At 42.8% G+C, this 22181-nt stretch overlaps 2 protein-coding genes across 5 annotated transcripts in view; one reads left to right on the top strand and one right to left on the bottom strand.

Annotated features, from left to right (window-relative positions):
• Positions 1-1096: 1096 nt before the first annotated feature.
• On the bottom strand, positions 1097-11481 carry erp44 (endoplasmic reticulum protein 44). Its single transcript, XM_080768780.1, has 11 exons — positions 11324-11481; positions 7754-7826; positions 6939-6978; positions 6520-6635; positions 5303-5487; positions 4994-5109; positions 4530-4704; positions 3802-3913; positions 3019-3160; positions 1768-1870; positions 1097-1453 (listed from the first exon to the last, which is right to left on the bottom strand). Exons 1-11 carry the CDS (start codon positions 11381-11383, stop codon positions 1343-1345), a joined length of 1233 nt encoding a protein of 410 aa, XP_080624906.1. The 5' UTR covers positions 11384-11481; the 3' UTR covers positions 1097-1342.
• Positions 11482-11616: 135 nt separating this feature from the next.
• The window catches only part of invs (inversin), a 31489-nt gene continuing 20924 nt past the window's right edge, over positions 11617-22181 (top strand). For 2 of the 4 annotated variants that reach the window (XR_013964404.1, XM_080768774.1), the window contains exons 1-3: positions 11617-11751; positions 12523-12623; positions 21886-21985. Coding sequence is in view for 3 of the 4 variants with exons in the window: in XM_080768774.1 (XP_080624900.1) it covers positions 11685-11751; positions 12523-12623; positions 21886-21985 (268 nt within the window). In the remaining variant the exon portion in view is untranslated. Of the gene's footprint in view, positions 11762-12522; positions 12624-21885; positions 21986-22181 lie in introns of all 4 variants that reach the window. The other 2 variants (XM_080768775.1, XM_080768776.1) reach the window with 2 other exon arrangements.

Below are 22181 nucleotides of genomic sequence, written 5' to 3'. Positions count from 1 at the left end.
TGAACTACTCCTTTAAGCGAGGATGCCATTTTAGAAAAAACTGGTGTAAAGTCAACCAGATTACAGCTGGTCTGCTGCTTATCATGTAGTCCCCCATCCCCAACCCCCTTGTATCGCTGGCTGTAAAACACTGGGACAGACGTGGGAGAGATGGTCACTGTCTCAGTACAAAGGGGACAGACGTGGGAGAGATGGTCACTGTCTCAGTACAAAGACACATTTTACAGGTAAACAAAATCAACAGTCAATGAGGTTCATGATCATCTCTCTCTCTCTAACTTCATTTCAAGACACTTTTTTTCTTCCTTGTCTGGTTTCCCGGGAACACAGCTCAGAGGCTCCATGGCAAAGCAGTGACATCATCTATTAACCGTTAGTACCAGGAAGAGCACGGGTTCCTCTCAATAGTCTTAGAACAGATCCTTTACCTCTTCTACCTTGTTTGAAAGCCCTACTTTATACTTATTCCGAGGGGGGGAGGGAGGAGTTGATCTACAAGCTCACATGTTGCATTGCAACGCCTTGTGAGCTTGTAGATCGACAATTTATTTTTCTGAACATTATCGCCTATAATGACATGCCCAAAATAGGGACGCCAGGGTGAAAGTGGTTAAAGTATCTAAAAAGAATTCTAGTCATTTTACCTGGCCAATATGCGTGGAGCACACACACTGAAAGAAAGCCATTTAAATTGACTCAATGTCGTATATTGTGCTATACAAACTAATTGGACTGGAATAGGGTATTATTGAGATGCAGTGAGAATCCGCAGGGCAAGGCGGGACATGGGACTCTCCCACTAGACACACTGAACTGGACTTCTGGAACCACAGAACTGGAGTGAATGGAGCACACTCTGTTTTCCTACAATACAAATAAACAGGGTGACAAAAAATGAAAAGAAATAAAATAAAGAAATCTCTGCATTTAATTTAGACTGATGATGACGGACATGCCCACTTAGCACAAACATATTTACAAGCTCCAAAAAAAATAAAAATACAATTATCTTGATGTCCAAATACCCCAACTCCCTCCCACACAAACGCACACACAATTTAAACTTCTTTTTTTTCCCACCCCCTCCTCCCATTTATCCAAAATAAAAATTATACACATAAGAGTTATGAAAATATAGGTTATTCCAACACGGTTGTGTCATAGACTGCACTCTTCTCTCTCATCGTCACCTCCCCATTCTTCCTTGCTGTCTCTCTCTCTGTTCAGTAAGGGTGTTGGGTGTTGCTGTCCCGTCGGCCTGTCCAAACCCTATTCCCCCTCCCTGACCCCTCCCCCCCGGGGCGTGGCATGGAGTCACAGGTTCCCTGTGAGGTGTTGGAGATCACAGCTCGTCACGGTCCCTGTTGAGGATGGTGTATCGGGTTTCACTGGGCGCCAGCTTCTGAAACGAACTCTCTGGCGGGCTGCTGGCTAGTTCTCCTACCGTCTCCTCCTGGGGGTGCAGGGGTACACGTTTTGTTTGAATTTAAGAAAAAAGTGTAGGTAAGTATTAGCAGTGCAACACAAACAGCTTACCCATTAAAAATGAGGCCAATTCTACAAATGACTACCAGTGGTTCTCAAACTTTGTTGTGACGCAGACCGCCCAAAAATAATATGTATTTGGCTACGGAAGTGAGCTTGTATCTACTATTTTTGAGAACCACTATACTAAATCCTAGTATAGCTCAAATCTAAAATGACACAGATGCTTCAAATATAATGGAACAAGAACAGATGGGTAACACCAGAGTGTGTAATGCAGACCTGTCCTGGTGTGCTGTCCGTGGGGTCGGGTCCATGGTGGAACTCTCGGTGCAACTTCCCAGAATGTAGGTCCAAAACAAACTGTCTCAGCTTGCCGGGAATCCTGGAAATCGCACACACCAGAAAAAGAGGTTGTATGAATGACGACTGCGCTCGTCATGCATTCCTACACAGAAAGGTTGGCAATAAAGACAGACCAGGGGAAACTACGAGATACTGATAGGAATTAAACCGTTGGAATAAAACAATATTGCTTTAGGCAGCAATAAAATACATCAGCCTTCCTAGATGTGTCATGGGGCACCATTCATCCATATAAAATCCCCCATCCTCTGAAGTGTGCTTATTAATAACCAAAGGTCATGAGATCTTGTCATGTCATATCTCTCTCTGTCTCACACACACGGTCCCGAATCACAGCATCTTTGGGTGTTCGAACAGCATCCAGGCACATACACGCACATATACACGTATAGAACATACGGTACATGGCACTAATGTGATTGTGCTGTGTGTGCCGCATGTAGTGTTGGTGAGATAGTGATGTGATATAATTAGGTTGTGGAGGGCTGGTCAGTCCTCAGGGCTCTGTCTATCTGATCTAACGCTGATTGAGGAGGAGGGGGGCAGAGTAGTGGTGATGGTGGGGGGCAGAATAAATAACATCAAATTAGATTAAACTGGATTAGTTTAGCACTAATTGCACGTGCCAAATCATGTCACATTAGCACCGGTGTCCTGGCCCATTAATAAAGGATAGATTTTAAGAGGTGTGACATTTCTCTGGTGCTCTGTATGAAGTGTGTCATGTTGTGTCCTGAGTGTGAAATAGATGTGTGTGTGTGTGTGTGTGTGTGTGTGTGTGTGTGTGTGTGTGTGTGTGTGTGTGTGTGTGTGTGTGTGTGTGTGTTATAGGTGAAGACTATTTGTCTTTATATTTGGCAGCCTAGGGCATACGCACAGACTGGTTGTTAGAGGGTTCCAACAACTTGGGATGCCCAAAAAGGAGACAAAAAGGCTGTCAAAGTATTGTGGTGTCTCTGCTATAATTGGCAGGCGTCATATATGGCGGAGACGTTGTTACTTATACCCATAGAGTACTGAGTGACATGCCTGTGTATGAAGAACATTTAGTATATCTGAGCAATTCTCAACATGAACACAAAGTTGCTCTACAGAGATCCATGGGAATTGCCCATGCCAGCATTTGAAGAGTGGTTGTTGTTTTTGTTTTGAACAGGAGATACTTACGCCACGTCTTTGAAGTCGGGGAAGACATACATGTGTCTGAATGAGTCTATAGCAATAACAGGACAGTCAGCAGGGGTCTTCTGAATGTGCAGCAGAGGATGGCGGAACTTCTCACAGTCTGCATGCAGGAAGTTTATAGACCCTAAGGGAGAGACAGGAACATTGGCTTTAAGACCACATACGTATTACGTACTGTATAAAACACTGTTTGAATGCAGCCGAATCCAACTCGGAACCCTGGGGAGGGCCAAGGATCAAGGATGTTCAGGCACATATAACCAGACATGCCTATAATAGCAAACAGTCACAAAACACACACACACACACACACACACACACACACACACAATATGGACTGGCATGTCCATATATGGTGGAATATATAGGGGAAAAGGGCAAAGATATCCCTGCAGATCCCCAAATGCCATTGAAATCAGGAGATGGGTAGCAATATTTTCTGTTCAAATTATACCGGTAGTACCATCTACCAGGTTAATATCATGCATTTAAACTACACAGTTATGGAATGCCACATGATTATTTTTGTTTTCATCGGTTTGTTCCTTAAAACACATTGCTCCACGCTGTTGTCGTTTCCTGCTATAATCACTGCCACACATTTTGGCTTAACTAAGTTATCCTTTAGGATTTTTTGATTGGGAACAGATTAGGGTTTGCCAATTCTACAATTAATTAGTACAGAGGGGGGGAAATAATTTGTTTGAAATGTTACAGTGGCAGACAAAATGTACAAAACAGATGCATTTTTGCACACACACATACCTTTCTCACTGATGAGCTGACGAGCCACCTCGTGCTGGAAGTTTTCTAAACTTTCTGGGTCTTCCTTGACATGGAACAAGATGAGGAATGGCAGCCCCTCTTCAGTTAGCTCCTGAGAAACACACAGTGAATCAAAGAATGACATTGCTTGGGAATGCACAGAGCCATAGAGTAAGACAGAGTTACGACAACTCCGTTCACTTCATGGGGCCAGTCCATTAGTCCAATGGCAGCTCTTCTACATAGACTTCTATTGGTTTGTCCCCATTTGAAGGCTTCAAATGGGGACAACCGGAAGTTACGGAATGCATTGGGTTTATGGGCTCGCGCGAGTACATGAACCACGTGACCAGGCTGTTTTCTGACTCCTCAATGTCGTAACTCTGTCTTACTCTACGGCTCTGGGAAGCATGACTCATGGGTCTGGATTACATTTCACCGCTGGCTGCATCATAGGATGTCATAGGATGACAAAGCATAAATGCTGAAGAGGGGAAACTACATAAATAATCAAATTGTTTGTATACACTCACATTTCCAAATATACACACCACAAATATACATACATTATTTCATTCATCAATAATAATTTATAATACTCCTATATATCTTTACCATGCTACATTAATCAAAAATAATTCATATGATATACTGATAGAAATGGATTATGGGCAATGACAGATTATTGGAGATGTGGCATGTGTTCAACAAGTAAAGTGGGAACTGACCTCTCCGTTTTCAAAGGTGATCTCCCTGACCAGGGGAACGCATTTGTCTTGGGACCAGGCATAGGTGAGGTCGAAATTGGTGAGTGAACCCAGGTACACCATGTCAGGAACAGTCTCCCCAACAGGCTTATAGATGACGTTGTCTCCGCTGAACCTCTCAGGCTCTGATGTAGCACTGGATGGGGGAGGGGAGAAGAACCTGATCATCAAACAGAATCAAGACCTAAACCACTGCTTCAGGTCCAGTGACCACTAGGGGGACCCCCATTGTGTTAATCTCTGGGGCATGCAAGTGTCCATTTGGACCAAGCTGGCCCTGATGTTGAGAATCGCTGACTTAAACCACAGATCCAGCAACTAAAAAGAAGCCACACGTTAGCATGTCTCAATGAGAAGGGTGCATGGCCTACTTGTACAATAAGTCACAAAGCCTGAGCTTGTCTTTTTTCTTTTTGGTGTCTCACCCGAAGACGGCCATGAATGAGCAGTCGTCTCGAAGGATGTTGGCAACCTTCTCGAAACTGTGGTAGTTCTCCGAGTCCTTCTGTTCAAAGAAACCTATGATGTTCCTCTTGCTCCTCTGGTGAATAAGAAGAGAGAAACGAGAGAATATTGGCTAGAGTTTATTTGATAACATGTGATGGTGAGTGTGTGCGTGTGTGCTTCTTGTATTGTACTGGTGAGAGCCAAATGACCATCCTACAATGCTGAAGTACAGCAATACAAATATGTGTGTGTATGTTTTGTATGAATCATTTGCTTTGCCCACTCACATCCAGAGTACCGATCTCCTCCAGGGACTGGAGCTCTTTGACAGGGTCTATCTTCTGTTGGCGGATGAAGTCTGCGATGGCCGTCACTGACCTTTGACCCCTGTACTCCCTCTTCATCATCATCCCGTTTCGGAACATCTTCAGCGTAGGGTACTTTGTGATCCGGTAACGCTGGGCAATGTCCGCTGCTCAGAAGGAAAAAACAAACAAACAAACACGAGAAATCAGTTGATGGCACGGAAGGAGCAGAGCAGTGAAAACACAGGGACATTTGTGGATGGGGGGCAGAGACAGAGATAGTGGTATAACTGCAGCCTGAAAACACTGCCATCAGTCGCCTGCGAGCTCTGATCTCTCACATGAAAGCTGCCCCCTGCTGAGAGTAAATATTCTGGCGGCTCACAGTGAATGAGTGTGTGTGTGTGTGTGTATGTGTGTGTGTGTGGCAGGTGTCAGTCACGCTGCAGGGTGTCTCTAAGCCTCCAGTCTTCACAGGCTGCAGCAGTTTTGTCATTAGTCTTCAAACAGTTTGCTGGTTATCAATTATTCTCTTTAATTTGTTTTATCTCAAAAGAGTCTGGTATTTTGTTTGTGCTTCGGTGTAGTCTGAGGTCACACTGGGATTTTAAACTGCCATCCAGAATGTCCAGAATGATTACAGTTGGTCGGACATTATGATAAATATTTAAACAGTCATATCTCTTTTCAACAAATGAATGACAGGTGGATGCATTTAATGATGTAGCCTAACATGTCTTACGGTATAGTAGTATATTTTATACTGAAAACTATTTGAACATAAAGGTTAATGTTAAGCTAAATATAACAGCTTCGGCCTTGCACAAATGGATAAGAATTGCATTCCTTTTGTGCTCCTTCATGTGCATAAAAAAAAGCCTATCAAAATAAATGTTGCTTTCATTTTCAACAATGCTTTATTTCTGATCCGGTTTTGGAGTGAGAAGAATCACCACACTTGACACAGGAATGAGAATGACACTTTTGCTAACTCCGCAATTTCTTTGTGTATGACTGTGTGTGTGTGTGTGTGTGTGTGTGTGTGTGTGTGTGTGTGTGTGCGCGCACGCCCCCATGCGCTTACCAAACATAGAGCACCAGTTACTGATGTTACAAGAAATAATAATGTAAGTAAAAATAGAAGAAAAAAAGGTAAATATAACTATGCCTAAGTCAAAAGAGAAGGAGTCAATACTCACAATGTTGGTCACAGTCGACACGAGCAAACACAGCCTGTGTAGAATCAGGATACTCCTCCCTCACCACGTTAGAGGCCTCCTCAAAGATTGGATGGAGCATCTGACTAAATCTACACCTGAAAGAGAGAGGGAGGTGGTATTGTGTGATTTGTGGGCTTTGCATATTTTACTTAAACAAATCCAATGTATTTTGTTCTTTAATGTTTAACACTAGCAGGTTTGTTCTGGGTTAGATAGATTACTTCTGACATGCTGATATGTTTAGTGTCAACAGCATGGCTATCTTGGAAGAAAAACAGCAGAAGTCACAATTTAATTTGAATGAATGAATTTTGAAGTGAATCAAAATAAAAAAGATAATGGGTGCAATCCCTTTATAACTGAAGGGCAAGTCCAACAAAGTGCATTGACACACTTACCAGTCTGCATAGAAGTTCACTATCGCCACCCCAGCATTATCTGCAAAGATAAAAACACAGTACTGTATGAACCAAAATCATGGCTCAAATGGTAATTAGATCTGAAGCACAACATCCGCAAATCTGTACATTCCTAAAAAAAAAGAAAAAAAAACTATGAGAACTGAGAGACCATCATTTTAGATTATATTTTATACGTTGGCTATTCAAAAATAGAAGATATAAAGGCTACTTGTTGAATATATACATGTATGTATGTATGTATTTGGTTAAAATGGGTGGGGTTTAAAAAAAGGCAAAAGCTTGCTCTGGTGCACTGGCCTAAAAGTGGGTCCTTAAAAACTGCTAAAACGTCTGAAATGTATGTATGTATGTATGTATGTATGTATGTATGTATGTATGTATGTATGTAATGTATGTATTTGGTTAAAATGGGTAGGGTTTAAAAAAAGGCAAGAGCTTGCTCTGGTGCACTGGCCTAAAAGTGGGTCCTTAAAAACTGCTAAAACTTCTGAAATGTATGTATGTAGGTATGTATGTGTGTATGTATTTTAAAAGGGGGGCTTTTTTGTAAAAATCCCTGCCCGCAATACCTTCATATATTTAAAAAATAATTCAAAAATGGGTGAAGGGCAAACTGCCTATTCACTGGGGACTATGCAAGGCAGAGGCGTCCACCCCCCTGAATCCAAGTTAGACTAGACCGCATACGTATGTAACAACATACATTTTTCAGAAAACTAATAGGATTTAGAAGATATTTGTAGAATCAGGTCTTAATGGGTTAAGATAGAAAAGATCTTTGAGTGTCTTACTGAGGGTGTCATCAATGTTTCCTGTGTCCAGACTGGTGATCTCTGTCTGTCCTGGGGCAGAAAGGCCCATCACCTACACACACACACACACACACACACACACACACACACACACACACAGAGAGAGAAGGGGAATTATAATCAGACACACTGAAAAACACCCAATACAAACTATGATTACCATGCGGCAAAGGCACACATGGAGGCATGCCAGTAGGATGATGGTTAGTGTAATTTTGTGAACAAGCAAATGAGCAGAAATATAAAAGAAAGTGAGCCAGTCAGTCACCATAGTCCAGCATTATCTTAAAGGTTTAGTGAAACGGAAATGGTGGGCATTTTATTTTTTAAGTTTCAGCTTGAAACGCTGGCTCTGATGTTTCTGAACCAATCAGAGCGTTGCATCCCTCCAGGCTATGTGGTCTCCAAGTCTGTGACTTCCTCTCACGTTTGTAAACAAAGTGACAGAAAGAAGTGGGGCAAAGCATTACATTTAAAACAAGTAATACAGTCTGGAATTCTGGATGACATCTTGATTAAAAGTAGTTCTTTAAATCAAACAGCTGTAGTGTGGAGGACAAAGAAGCAATGGGAATCAAACTGGTGAGCTTAATTTTTTTTTTAATAGATGTGGGCCTCGACAGTCGACACGTCATCACGCTTTCAGGAAGTAATTTAACAAATATTTTATGGACTTTTGATATTAAAAAAAAATTGAATTTGCCAATTTCTTTGCCATCCATTAGTAGGTATGCCCATATGATGACTACAGATGGTGGACTACACCTTTAACACTGGCAGCTAGGGCTGGGCAAAATCTATGTATTTTATTAAATTATCACAAAATATTTACACAATGTGTCTGGTACGTTCAGAAAATTATGTTGCAGGAAAAGACAACACTATCTACTACTGCCATATATCCAAAATCCCAGATGACATCTATCCATCTATCTATCTATCTCGCTTCCACTGGTGTCATTTGAAAACAGTCTCATGTTAATTATTTCCTGCTGAAAGCTGCAACAGGAGAAAAGACGCAGACTAGAACGTTGTCTGGTAGAGAGCAACAGTGACAAAAATGCAGTCAATGAGGAAGAGCATTGTAAAGAGGAAAGAGGGGTTGCGGTCAAACCATAGGCCAGAAGAGAAGTAAGGTGTACCATAATATACATAGCAAGTCTAGATACGTGTGTGACTATATATATATATATATATATATATATATACTGTATACACACACACACACACACACACCCCCCCACCCCCCACACACACACACACACACACACTAAATGTAGGCCTGCAACAATAGCTACAGCCTTTATCAGTAGTTCCATCATCTAGCTCAAGCCCAAAAGTATGTATAGTATGTCTCCCCGTAAGTTCCGTAACCCAAACTAGTGAAAATAGCCAATCTACAACACATTGTGAGCTTGTAAATCTTCTATTTTAATTACTTCAAGTTCTAATCTTTAAAAGTATTTCCCCCCCTCAAATTAATAGATTTAAAAATATATATATTAAATATTTTTACATGGAATTCTTTCGAAATGTAGGAAACAGTGGTCATATGTGGTACTGGACTGGTAGATCATGTCATGATTGTAGTGATCATGACATCATCACTACATCTGCAGCATTTGTGATACTTGATCTCTGCAACTTTTAACACCTGCCAAACAGGATATGTTTCTGCAACTCCCACACCACAACAGTTTGATATGCAAACACACATCATACATGTCTATGTATGAGACAGCAGTCAAAGTATAGAGAGAGTAGTCGCTCAAGAGTTGGCTGTCCTAAATAGAGGTGCTCCGATCAGGTTTTTGGAGACCGATAACTGGTTGTTTTTCTCACGCTTGGCCAATACCGATACCGACCTTGTGCATAAGGGGAACATTTGAATATTTCCAAAATGATGTCAAAACTGTTCCTGTGTATGCCTAATGTTTGTCACAAAGATGGAAAACGAAATTATACTACCGGTATATATATCTGACTGACCTTTATACCACTTAAATGGTATTGGTATAAAACAGGGGTTTTCAACTGATTGTGAACCAGGGACCACCACCTTGACTAAGGATCAACCTGGGGACCACTGTTGTGTTGTAATTAGTGCTTTCTTAATACTTGCTATGGAATGCATCCCATGTCTTATACTGTTTCTCAATCGATGGTCCACGGACTTAACTGATGACTGACACATGTGGCCCTATATCTGGGGCGTGCCTTAACCTTTATCCCTAAACTTTTTTTCTTCCATATTTTACTATCTTGAAAAATAAATTTAAATAGTTCAACTAGCAGATCTACATCCATACATTATGGCTATTATAACTATTTTCATAATAGTAATATAAATATATATATAGTAAAAATGGCAAATACGTGCCGTTTTTTTGGCAAAAACGCTAAATTAATTTGCTAGGCTATTATAACGATATTGTTTGCCTTAACAGGGAAGTCATACTAATGTCCATTGTCCAACTGTTTCTGAAAATGCACAGCATCTCTGTTCTTTTCTCTCTCTCTCTCTCTCTCTCACACACACACACACACACACACACACACACACACACACACACACACACAGCTATTTTCAGCACTTAAACACATGCTGTGTCATACCAGTATGGTAAGATGACCTTACAGTAGAGATTTTCCTGACAGTCTCTTCTTCCATAGCTGTGCAACAATAAGATTCAGCTCCACAGTCATAACAATAAACTGTAACCATGGCTTCATGATGTATAGAATGGTCTGATCTGTGTAATATTCTAAATGTACTTATAACATTAGTGAAATAACAGATCTTCACTGTGGGGGTGAACAAAGTTGTTCCTTTTATTTTTTTCAGGCCCAAACTCTGCAAACAGAAGCGCTGACTATAGTTCCGGGTCGTCAGCCAATAGGAATGAGCCACAACAGAGGAATTCACCAACCGGCAAGCATCGTTCCGCAAGACACAGAGATGCATGAATAGCAAACAACTACTTAGTTACTACTACATCCGCAATTGTGATAGATCTATTCAACTATTTATCCCAAACGAATATATCAAACGTCCATTTATTAAACCAACATTTTTAGCTTGACAGCTAGCCATGAGATGCAAATCAAGTAGCAGTGTCGAGATATGCAGTAGACTAGCCTTTACCACCCGGTTCATCAAACTATCTGTTGCCTAATGAATGTTGAATGGATGCTGCTCATTTGGCGTTAATGTGACACCAAGCCTGACATAGTGTTGTAGTTCATTAGAATGTAACGTTACAGTCGGCTAGCGTCGTTCTGTGACAGACGTAGCCTTGGCAGAGGCACACAGATAGAAGGGCTCACCTGAATGAGTTATATGAGCCGTTAAAGGTCCAAATGCGGCTTCTGTAGCCTGCTAGTCATATTAGCCACTTTACTTGCCAACAGAGGCTAAGTGAATGGTTATCAAGCAGCAACCAGAGCTAACGTCAGTTGGCTAACGCTAGCTTGGGCTGGCTAGTTCATATCACAATTATATGAACTAGCTGTTAGTGCAGGCTGTGGAACACAGGTGCAGGTGCTTACCAGCAGTAGAACCCCAACACAGCCGCCCTGGAGACACGGTGATGTTGGTAACAGCTTCATTGTAAAAAGTGAGTTGGAGGTTGTGATGTTGCTCAGCTCGACGCCACTCTCCTCCTCTCTCCCAGTCTCGTTACAGCAGCCAGGAAACGGACGGCGAGCCGATCTCACTGTGACCACGGAACCCTGAGCCTTACTTCCGGGTATTCCTTTGCGTCGACGGGAATTGTAGTTTTGGGTTGTGAGGGTAACTCATCCGCAAAACAGACCATACAGACCGCGGTGTGGTGAACAAAACTACAAGCATGGCGGCCGGTCACCTCGCGACGCGCAACGGGAGTTGTAGTGTTTTTATAACCCCCAGATGTTTGCGATCCAACGGGACGCCTTGGAAGACAACTTTCTGACTTCATCCGAGACAAAGGGAAAAGGTAAGTTAAAGTAAATACAAACGAAGTTAACATTCAATGGATCTTTCAACTGCAGTGACTATAACTCTATACTCAACTAAGTAGGAGAATTTACAACGTGTCCTGTGAGCAAAATACGCGTATGAATCACCGATGTCTTTAAACTGGGGTGAATTGCATCACTTTTGGATTACTTTATGATGTTGTCTTCCTGCAAGCCTAGTCTAGTGACTATAGTCTAAACTTTAGCCATGCGTGCAATCGCTGCCTTTAGACTCTAAAGGCAGCGATTGCACGCATGGCTCTTTACCATGAATCCAAAATCACGCTGGTAGTCTGTTGAAAAAAGCATTCAGATGTGCCTGTGTGTGTACAACAAAAGTCTCTGCCAAAACCGTTATCAGAAAGTTGGATTGTCCCAGCAGTGAGCACTGCACTCTGTATACTCTATATACTGTGTATATATTCTACTCTATATTCTGTGTATACAGTTATAGTTCATGCAATCTTGCTGAAGTGCATACATTTGTATCCCATGATTGCCATCAGAAGGTAAAGAACCAGTCAATTTCAATTCAACTGGCTTTATTGGCATGACATTTGACAAGTGCTGCCAAAGCACAATTACAACTATGACATGAAAAATAAACAACATAACAATAAACAACATAATATCAATGAAATGCAATCTCAGTCATAATGATACAGTACAATAGCACTGTGTGTTGGCAGTTAGAGTGTGAACAGGTGGACAGGTCTCAGTATGTGAGTGATCCTCTTTCTTGGTCCCAGTAGGAGGCAGGATCAGGGCAAGTAGGGGACCTGGAGAAGCACCCAGAACCACTCAGGATGCTCTGAACTGGGGAACATCTGCTCAGGCCTTCCCACCAATGGTGAGAATCCAACTCTCTCTCTCTCTCTCTCTCTCTCTCTCTCTCTCTCTCTAACAAACAAAGACACAAGCACACACATGCATGCACACACAGCCCCACATTTCTTTCTCTCCTTCTCTTCCCTCCCTATTTACACACACACACACACACACACACACACACACACACACACACACACACACACACACACACACACACACACACACACACACACACAGACCACAGCACAGACACAGATAAAGACATGCTTGCTACACACAACTTAATTAATCAACAGTTACAGTGTTCTGGATTATAAATCAACAACTATGAGTAGTGTTATCCATAGAAACCAGAGATAAAATGTGGCTATATAATTGTTGTGTCTGCCATATACTTACTGTTTCTCTGTGTGTAAAAGAGCTTAATTGTTAAGGGGATCAGGATGGAATGTTGAATTGAATCCCAGTATTAATATTTGATGGGCTAAAGCTGTCCATAGGGGGTTCCCAGTGTGTAAGCAAACCACAGATGGAGTTAGAGAGATTTTCGTGTGTGTGTGTGTGTGTGTGTGTGTGTGTGTGTGTGTGTGTGTGTGTGTGTGTGTGCGTGTGCACGCGCACGTACGCACACGCGTGTTCTTTTTGGGAGGATATCAGCTCGTTATAATCTGACAATGCATTATGCATGCATGGCTTATTTGAAAAGTTCTGTCAAATTTAGCCAATTGTTATGTCAATAATATCTTATAATACGTGTATAAATCACCAGTGTTGGATGACGACAACTTTTAACCAAGCAGCTGTAAGATATATTGAGTTATGAATAGTCAATTTGGTATAATGATATTCACATTCGTATAAAATAGCTCTCATGTCTGAAGTTGTGATACATATAATTAAAGTCTCGTGTTAGATACTCCACTCTTTTTCTCTTCCCCTCTGATTTCATCTGTCCATCTTCTTCCAATTTTTCCTTCTCTTTTTCCCATCTTTCTCCCTTTCCCCTCTTTCCCATTGATTTTTGTTTGTTTTTCCAGCTGATTATGTCCCTGTGCTCTGATTTGCCGGCGGGCACATGGCCCTCTGCACTCTAATTGGACATTTAATTAGATCACAGTTTTAGTCCAATTAGACTCAGAGGGGTGGGGAAAGAGTTGGAGGGTAGAAAGGAATGGGGGGAGGAGAACAAGCTGATCTCTGCCCCCCCCCCCTCTCTTCTTTCTCCCGGGGCTGTCTCATTAGGGACATAATGGGACGTTATCACAACACTGTAGGTCCTCCACTGTCTTTCCGAGTGTTTTTAAACATGACAACATGCTTTATTTACATTGGAGACTGTAGAGAGCCTGGAAAACTAGGGCAGAGATAGAAGAGACATGAAGGGAGTTGGATTCGAACTCCTCACGACTCACAGGAGCATTACGGTCATCTGGCTGAGGCCCCTGGCAGGCACCATCCCATTCAGAATGTTTTTGACGGCACCTAAACCACTCAGTCAGAGAGAGTGACTGGGACTGGATCAATTCCCTGTTACTGAGAACAGATCAGTTGGTACTCTAGTTTAGTGGCTGTATTCCCTCTAACACGGGCTGGTGAGACCCACTACACTGCAAACACTGGAAGGGGCTGGGGGTGAGTGTTATCAATGTCTAAGATTCATCTTTACAGCATAACCTGACGGACGGACTGATAGTAACTGTGGCATTGACCAGCTTACACAGCGCGCGCACACACACACACACACACACACACACACACACACACACACACACACACACACACACACACACACACACGTTAGCGACATGCGGTGCAGAACTCAGTGGAATGTTCTGGTATGATATCACACCCTAATGAGACAGAGATAAGCCTCATTACCAGCAATACTCGATTAGATGCCAATCAAATGCTCACCAGTGTGAGAGCTCCCATCTCCCATCTCTCTCTGCTCCCTTTGTTGTCAGACCTCTCATAGCTCTCAGACTAGAAGCATAAACAACACCTGGCCCCGGTGGACTTCAGTGCCTGGGCGACCGCATGCACCCGGCCCGCACGCACGCATGCACACACACGCGCGCGCACACACACACACACACACACACACACACACACACACACACACACACACACACACACACACACACACACACACACACACACACACACACACACGTGCTTGCACATTTCTGCCCAGGTGTAAGTCCTTTGAGAACATAAGTCAATCTCATACTCCCCGGAGCTTCCATACACTCCACCTCTCTCTCTCTCTGGCTGAGAGTCTTCTGTCCTCCCTCAGGAGACAGATAGGGAACCAGTCTGTCCTGTAACCCCTGCCTAGCACACACATGCACATGTCCAACACTGCCTTGTTGCACCGCTGTGTGTGTGTGTGTGTGTGTGTGTGTGTGTGTGTGTGTGTGTGTGTGTGTGTGTGTGCGCGCGTGTGTGCGTGCATGGCTGCATGCGTTAGGAAAGAGATATCTTGAGCTGTGGCGTTTTAGTACCTGGACCCCATGGCTGTAAGATTGACAGCTGTGGTCCCGCCTAATTGCATTATGCTCCCAGGTGATTGGCCCACACCCCGGGGGCTCATTTGTCAGGATGCATTGTGGTAATGATGTAAATGAGCTGATCTATGTGTCAGTCAGATGTTCCCACCTGCTGATTGGCCCTGCTGTGCCCCAAGGTGCGGCCCCCAGCTGAGGGAGGCAGCTCATTGGTCCTTGGGGGAACCAGGAAGTCCCCCAGTAATAGGGCTTGCAGATTGGATGTCCCAATGGGCTGATATTATCACTCCTCTCTCCACTTTACTGTCAATCAAAACCGGGGCTGGGTGCCTCCAGTCAGTGTTCTGCTGAGACACACGTATAGCTGATACAGTACGAACATCACTGTACTGTCCTAAAGACACTGTAATAACTGCTTTAATGTTACACATTGTATCTCTGGTTTCTATGGATAACACTACTCATAGTTGTTGATTTATAATCCAGAACACTGTAACTGTTGAATAATTAAGTTGTGTGTAGCAAGCATGTCTTTATCTGTGTCTGTGGTCTGTGTGTGTGTGTGTGTGTGTGTGTGTGTGTGTGTGTGTGTGTGTGTGTGTGCGTGTGTGTGTGTGTGCGTGTGTGTGTGTGTGTGTGTGTGTGTGTGTGTGTGTGTGTGTGTGTCGCAATCTGTCGATGACAACTGTTATTTTTTGTGAATTCATAATGAAAGATCCAACATTCTGTATCCAGATGGGATAGGGGACTGTGAGTATGAAGTGGAACTAGCCAATTGAGTGCAAGCTGTCATCCACTGTATATGGGATGATTTGGATCATCTACTGCTAGCCAGAGACTATGCACACATACGCCATTTTGGAAAGAACTTGGGCCCCTTCCCTACTTCCTTCACAGGTGTTACCGGTGATACTAATGAAGGCTCTGTTCCATTCTGGTCAAACAAAGTAATTTGGCTGCTATACTGCATGTTGGCTCACTGGAAACACTCTGCTACACCAGTGGGCCCTTGAGTATGTTCCAAATGGCCCCGTATGCGTCTGTAACTCTGAGAGTTATGGGGGTCCTTGATAATTAAAAAGTTTGAGAAACACTGTACACTAAATGGAACCGGTAACACCTGTTCCATTTAACAGCACTATTTTTCTATTTATCACAGAGACTGACAGACAGACAGAGACTGCCACACAGAGACAGAGACTGCCACACCTCACCTACTGTATGCCACATGCAGTCGGCAACAAAAATAGAGAGACAGACGCAGAGACCGCAGCACGTATGTGCATGCACACGGCACGGGACACACGTCGTTCAGTCACGTGACACATGTCAACGTAACTACTTACCCCCACGCACATGTGTATTCACGCTTCAATATTGTGTAATATTGTTACACACACACAATAGTCACATTTCTGCTATATCCAATGCTGCTGGCAAACAGTTGCATATGTCATAGATAAATATGTTATATACTGACATATAACATGTCAACGTAACTTCTTACCCTGTAAACTAAGCCATGTCCCTAGTGGTGCAGTAAGTACTCAGTCCCAGGGTGTCCAGTTCAAACCTGCCCACCAAGTCTTTCCTAATAGAACAATTGAGAATTGAACACCCCTTTAGAGAATAATATAGTTAAATATATAGTTTATTGGGACAATATACATTTTCTTTGCACCTTAGTTATGTCTAATCTCATGCACATACCTGCAGCTATGTGTAACTATGTGTTGCCACTTTCCACTGTAGACATTTTTTTTAAATCTCTGACATGCTTCTTTAATATTTGGGTTTTCTGCCATCCTCTTTCTTCTTCTCCCTTTCTGAAAAACAAAGCGCAAAAACGAATTCCACCCACTTCATTACACCTGTAAACCAGTGATGTGACAATGAAGTTGATTCTAATCTTGATTCTTGTTTCTAGAACAATAGTTGCTCATAGCAATACAACAATTGTAGATTGTATGGGGGGGGGGGGGGGGAAATAATGTACAAACGAATGAACTTTTTAATGCAAATAAATACACAAAGTCATTCACTTAAAAGAAATTGGCAGGTTCCCGGGTCGATCTTGGGTGCTTTCGGCATTGTGTTGAAATATCAACAAGACATTGAACTTCCAATCTGAATGCTGACGTGTATGCTAGTGTCTTGCATTCAAACTTTCTCTCTTTAGGTCATATTCAGACAAGCCCTCCATCGTTGCTTCCAGTCATCCACATACAGTATGTTAATGTGGGACGTCCTCGTGACCGGTGCCCGTTTGTTGGTTCCCACAGCACTAATTTGCTGGCTAGCAGCTCTTGGTGTCTTTGGCATTCTCCTTCTCCTGGCATTCCATCATACAGATTCTTGTTGGTAACATGTGCACTCTTCTAGAGACATCTGCAGGGTTGGCTTCAAGGTCCAGCATTCACTGCCGTATAGGAGAACAGACTCTACCGTTGCATAGAAGAAGCTGAGTTTGATTTCACGGGGGGAGGTTGGAATTCCATACACTGGCCAGGCCGTTCAGGGCCCTCCATGCAAGTGCCTTCCTCATTTTAAGATCTTACTCTGTTGAGTTGACCCATTAGCCCAGGTACTTCAGAGCAGTGCCTTCTGTTGTTGTCAGAGGTGGCTGTTCCGAAGGGATATTACAGGTGATAACAACCGTGGCACACTCTGACTCCACTCTGGTCAGGAGCTCCTGAGCTTGTTACACGTGGTCGGAGAGCAGGCTGATGTCATCTGTCCATTCAAACTTTGCACTACATTAAACCAATGGAGCAACGGAGAAATACTTTGTTTCTCTATATGCCAATATTTGTTCTTTCAAGGATTCTGTCAATAATGTTGCTGGTAAAATATATTTTCCAAACCATTTCATCCCATATCATTTGTGATAAAGTGATTCTCACTGAACAACCAAATGTTTGGTTGTTCACATCGTCTTCTTCTTATGGAAGTCTTCATCTTCTGTACAATCTACTCTTTGTCATCTACTCATAGTCATCTTTTTCCTTCTTCTGTCCATTGACCGCATTCATATTTACTCGTATTCTTTATTTCAGGGGTCTTCAACAGGGGATCCTCAGAGTGGACAGGGGGGCCGCCAAATCTTTGTGTGATGGATTTTTTAAAATATATTATTTACATTAACCACTTGAACCCTAGCCTCCCTATTCTGAGGGGAACATTAGACGAAAATCTCTGAACACCTCGCAGTGAAGCTTTGTGGTTTGAGGGGGAAAAGAGCAGACCACCTAAGTTTTGAGTGGTTCTGAAAATACACATTAACCTGAATCTAACACTACACATTGATACATTGATACACATTGATAGTAGTGTTGTCAAAAAAGTCTATGAAGCTATCTATGAAATCTATGATATGATATGATATAGTACTTTATTGTCAGATAAAGTTTAATCTGCAACACAACTTGTATATCATATGTAGTGTGGGGGTCCCTGCTTCATCTCTCTCAACTAAGGGGTCCTTGACCTGAAAAATGTTGAAGACCCCTGCATTTTATTTAATGCAAGTCATACTGAAAACATTGAACAAAAGCATTTCACCCAATCCTGCAAACAAACTAAAGTTAAAATGAAATACAATTTAATTTGTGTGTGAGCGTTTGTGCGTGCCAGAAATAAAGGCCTCCAGCTCGGTTCCCTGCCGCTTACCCAGCATGGCCTAGCTCAGTCCTCCATCAAAACCAGATTTTGTTTTGCGCGCGCGCGCACGCGCACACACACACACACACACACACACACACACACACACACACACACACACACACACACACACACACACACTGACTCCCTGCTCATGTTGCCTTTGCCTCTATTCATGTTGCACTTGAAGGTGTGCGGTGTGGTAGGGGGCGGTAGTGAAGGGAATATGTGTCAGACTCTCCCGTAGTGTTACTGAAAGCTGTGGGAGTCGCAGCATTCTTTGTTAATCTCACTTTGTATTACATTTTAGTCTGAATATGAATGAAGACTAAATAATGTCAGCATCGACGAGAATCAATAGTTAATAGAGATGCACGCTCACTACACGTTCACTTGGTCTGGATGTCGGCCTGTGATCAATAGTTTACTCCTGAGTTATTGTCTTCATGGTTATAGGCAGATTGCTCCCTGAGGAACACATTCATTCATGCTATGAATGGCTAAATGAAACACTTCCAGTGCTCTCAACGGGCCTCTCTGTTATTTTTACTGCCCTCTTTGTTTGGTGTCAGACACCGCCTGTCAAAGACCTTTTTAGCCAAAACACAGCTCCCCATGAAACTTAATTTGAATATTCGCACTTCAATATTTGTATTATTCATAAATCAATTCACATCTCTCTTGCACCATATGGGGACGCTTTATATCACCTTGTGTGTCAAAAGTTAACAAAAAAAGACAAGAATAGTGATACGTAAACAAGAAGGGAAGAGAAAGTGTTAGCTTGTTGTAGCCTACTACAGAGTAGAAATTAGGCCGGGTGAAATGAGCTCTCTTGTTATGATTAAAAAGGATTACATCAAACAGCAGACAGCAGAATGCTTAATTTAATTTTCTGTATAATGGGGTTGTTAACACCAGACACAGGATACCACTGTTGTTTTTGAAGGTACAGCCATATGGCATCTTATTAATTTCAGCATGTGTTAGATATTAGCAATAGATCAAGAAATGCTGGTGTGTATGTGTTTTTTTGTGTATGTGTGTGCGTGCCTATGAGTGAGCTACGTTTGTAGTCTGTAAATTAGAGAAGCTTGTGGTGGATTTCTGTCAAGCCCCCATAAAAACTCTCTCTCACGGAAAATCACTTCCCACGGCTTGGCTCATGTATGATGCACACGCACCGCACACACATATTATGACACACACTCAGAGTGACACACATGCGTATGCATAGTACGGGCCTGCACACACACGCACCTTTGAATGATATACTTACCATGTCACAAATACACACTTGCATGCGCCCACACACACACACACACACACACACACACACACACACACACACACACACACACACACACACAAACAAACATTTTATAGTAAATGCGTTAACTAACCCCTGTTGCCCCTCTGTGATAAAACCGGGCAACTTGGCAGAGCGTGAGAAAGCAGAGAGCCTGATGGGTAATTGCCGTGCGGCACGCAGTGTCTACAGGAGCCCTCTTTACAAGCAGGAGCCAGGGAGGGAGACGAGGATGAGAGGGAGGTATTCCCTCCTCCTTTAGTTCTCAGGATTGGGGCCGTAAGTCAGTGGTTCTCCACCTGTGGGTCGTAAGGATATTGCAAGTGGGCCCTCAAATAATTGGCAAAACACGAAGATGTTATTGATAATATAACATCAATATCAAAAAATGTATGTGGGAAAAAACACTTGCATCGCAATGCGAAATGTTGTAGATCAGCTAAATTTGAATTGCCTACATTTAAAATAATGCACATTTTTAACTTAAACAGTTCTTCATTTAGCTGGAGACCCCTCAAGGACACCTGGAGGTCCTCTGACCCGTCATTGACTGACGGGTCGAGTCTGGTTGTAGTCCAGGCTGGTCATTCAACACGGTACAGACACTGTAGTACTGCTAATGTTTTCAGCACTGACATACCATGTATATGCATTTATATGTACAATGGCCACAGGTTGTTATCATTTGCACATGTAAAATCCTCAGTGTTTACTGTTAATTCAATTCTGTACTAGTATGAAGAACTTTCATTCCACAATAAATTTCTGAACCACTGATACCCGGGGATAGCAACTGAAGTCTTGTGTGTGTGCGTGTGCGTGTGCGTGTGCGTGTGAGTGTGTGTGTGTGTGTGTGTGTGTGTGCGTGTGTGTGTGTGTGTGTGTGTGTGTGTGTGCGCATGTGCGTGCGTGCGAGACTGTTAATGAAAACATCTTGATGAGACCTCAGATTGTGAGTTTGTGTGTCTGCCGTTTATGTGTTTAGGTCCAATAATTGATTTTTGTGTTGTGCCCCGCAAGGCTTGTTCCACATCTCTGAACACACACACACACACACACACACACACACACACACAGTGAGGCTTGCAGTATTAATGAGAGATGAATAAGACATGAAGAGAGACCCCCGCTCCGCTCTCTCACACACTCCCCACCAGGGTCTCCCCTCCCAGCTGCTTCCTGTCTGCAGATTACCCAGCCTGCACTGGGCCCTGGTTAAGTGGGGCCAGGAAGAGATTTAACCCCCTCAGCGGTAGCCCCCCTTGCCCCCCATGTATGCATTGCGCACACACACGTGCGTGCGTGTGCGCATATTTTCTCCCTTTCAGAAAATGTATATTATTTTAATATGTGTGTTGATGGATGTTATGGGGTCTTTATTGAACTGGTAACAGAGAAGGAAAGTTCAAGGTCTTGCTGCTGCTTTGTGGCAGGTATTCGAGCAGAACAGAATTGTCACTTAGACTTGCCGAGCCTACAAATACCCAATTCCATTCCAATTATTGTTATTTTGTAAAGTCTCTTGAGCTTAATATTTTATTCTATTCTGTTGTATTGTATGAATAAATCTGGTTGAGCTACTGTGGGCAGTGGTGTAAAGTAACTAAGTACATGTATTCCAGTCCCGTACTTTTGATTTATTTTTGATTTCTTCAGTATTTAAAAAAAATCTGTACTTTTACTTCTACCCCACTACATTTCAGACTCAGAGACCTTTCACTCCACTACAATGATATGAAAGCTTAAGTTACTCAAACTTAAGTTACTATATTGCAGTATTGATACGTGTGTGTCTTGTGCTTCAGGCGTTGGAAGCGGTCAGCTCGGGGCCGAGCAGCCTCAGCTCCCAGGTCCACGCTGCAGCGGTCAACGGAGACAGGAGCTCCCTCGTTAAGCTCATCACAGGTAGGCAGGCCAGGATTATCGTTGCTGTCGGGTTGAAACCTCTGTGTCCAAGACTGTGACTTTTCAGGAAATCGAGGGGGGGAAATTATAATAACCTGTGTTCCCAATTCATCCAATATATAATTGTCACGGGGAAACCCGTGCCCTATAGACACTAGAAGACTCCACAATATAAAACTGGTCATGACAAACACAC

This window comes from Protomyctophum bolini (assembly GCF_963924005.1).
Source record: "Protomyctophum bolini genome assembly, chromosome: 7".
Taxonomy (NCBI): Eukaryota; Metazoa; Chordata; class Actinopteri; order Myctophiformes; family Myctophidae; genus Protomyctophum; species Protomyctophum bolini.
The sequence above is the reverse complement of the archived record's forward strand: the minus strand, read 5'-3'. Positions and strand labels throughout refer to the sequence as shown.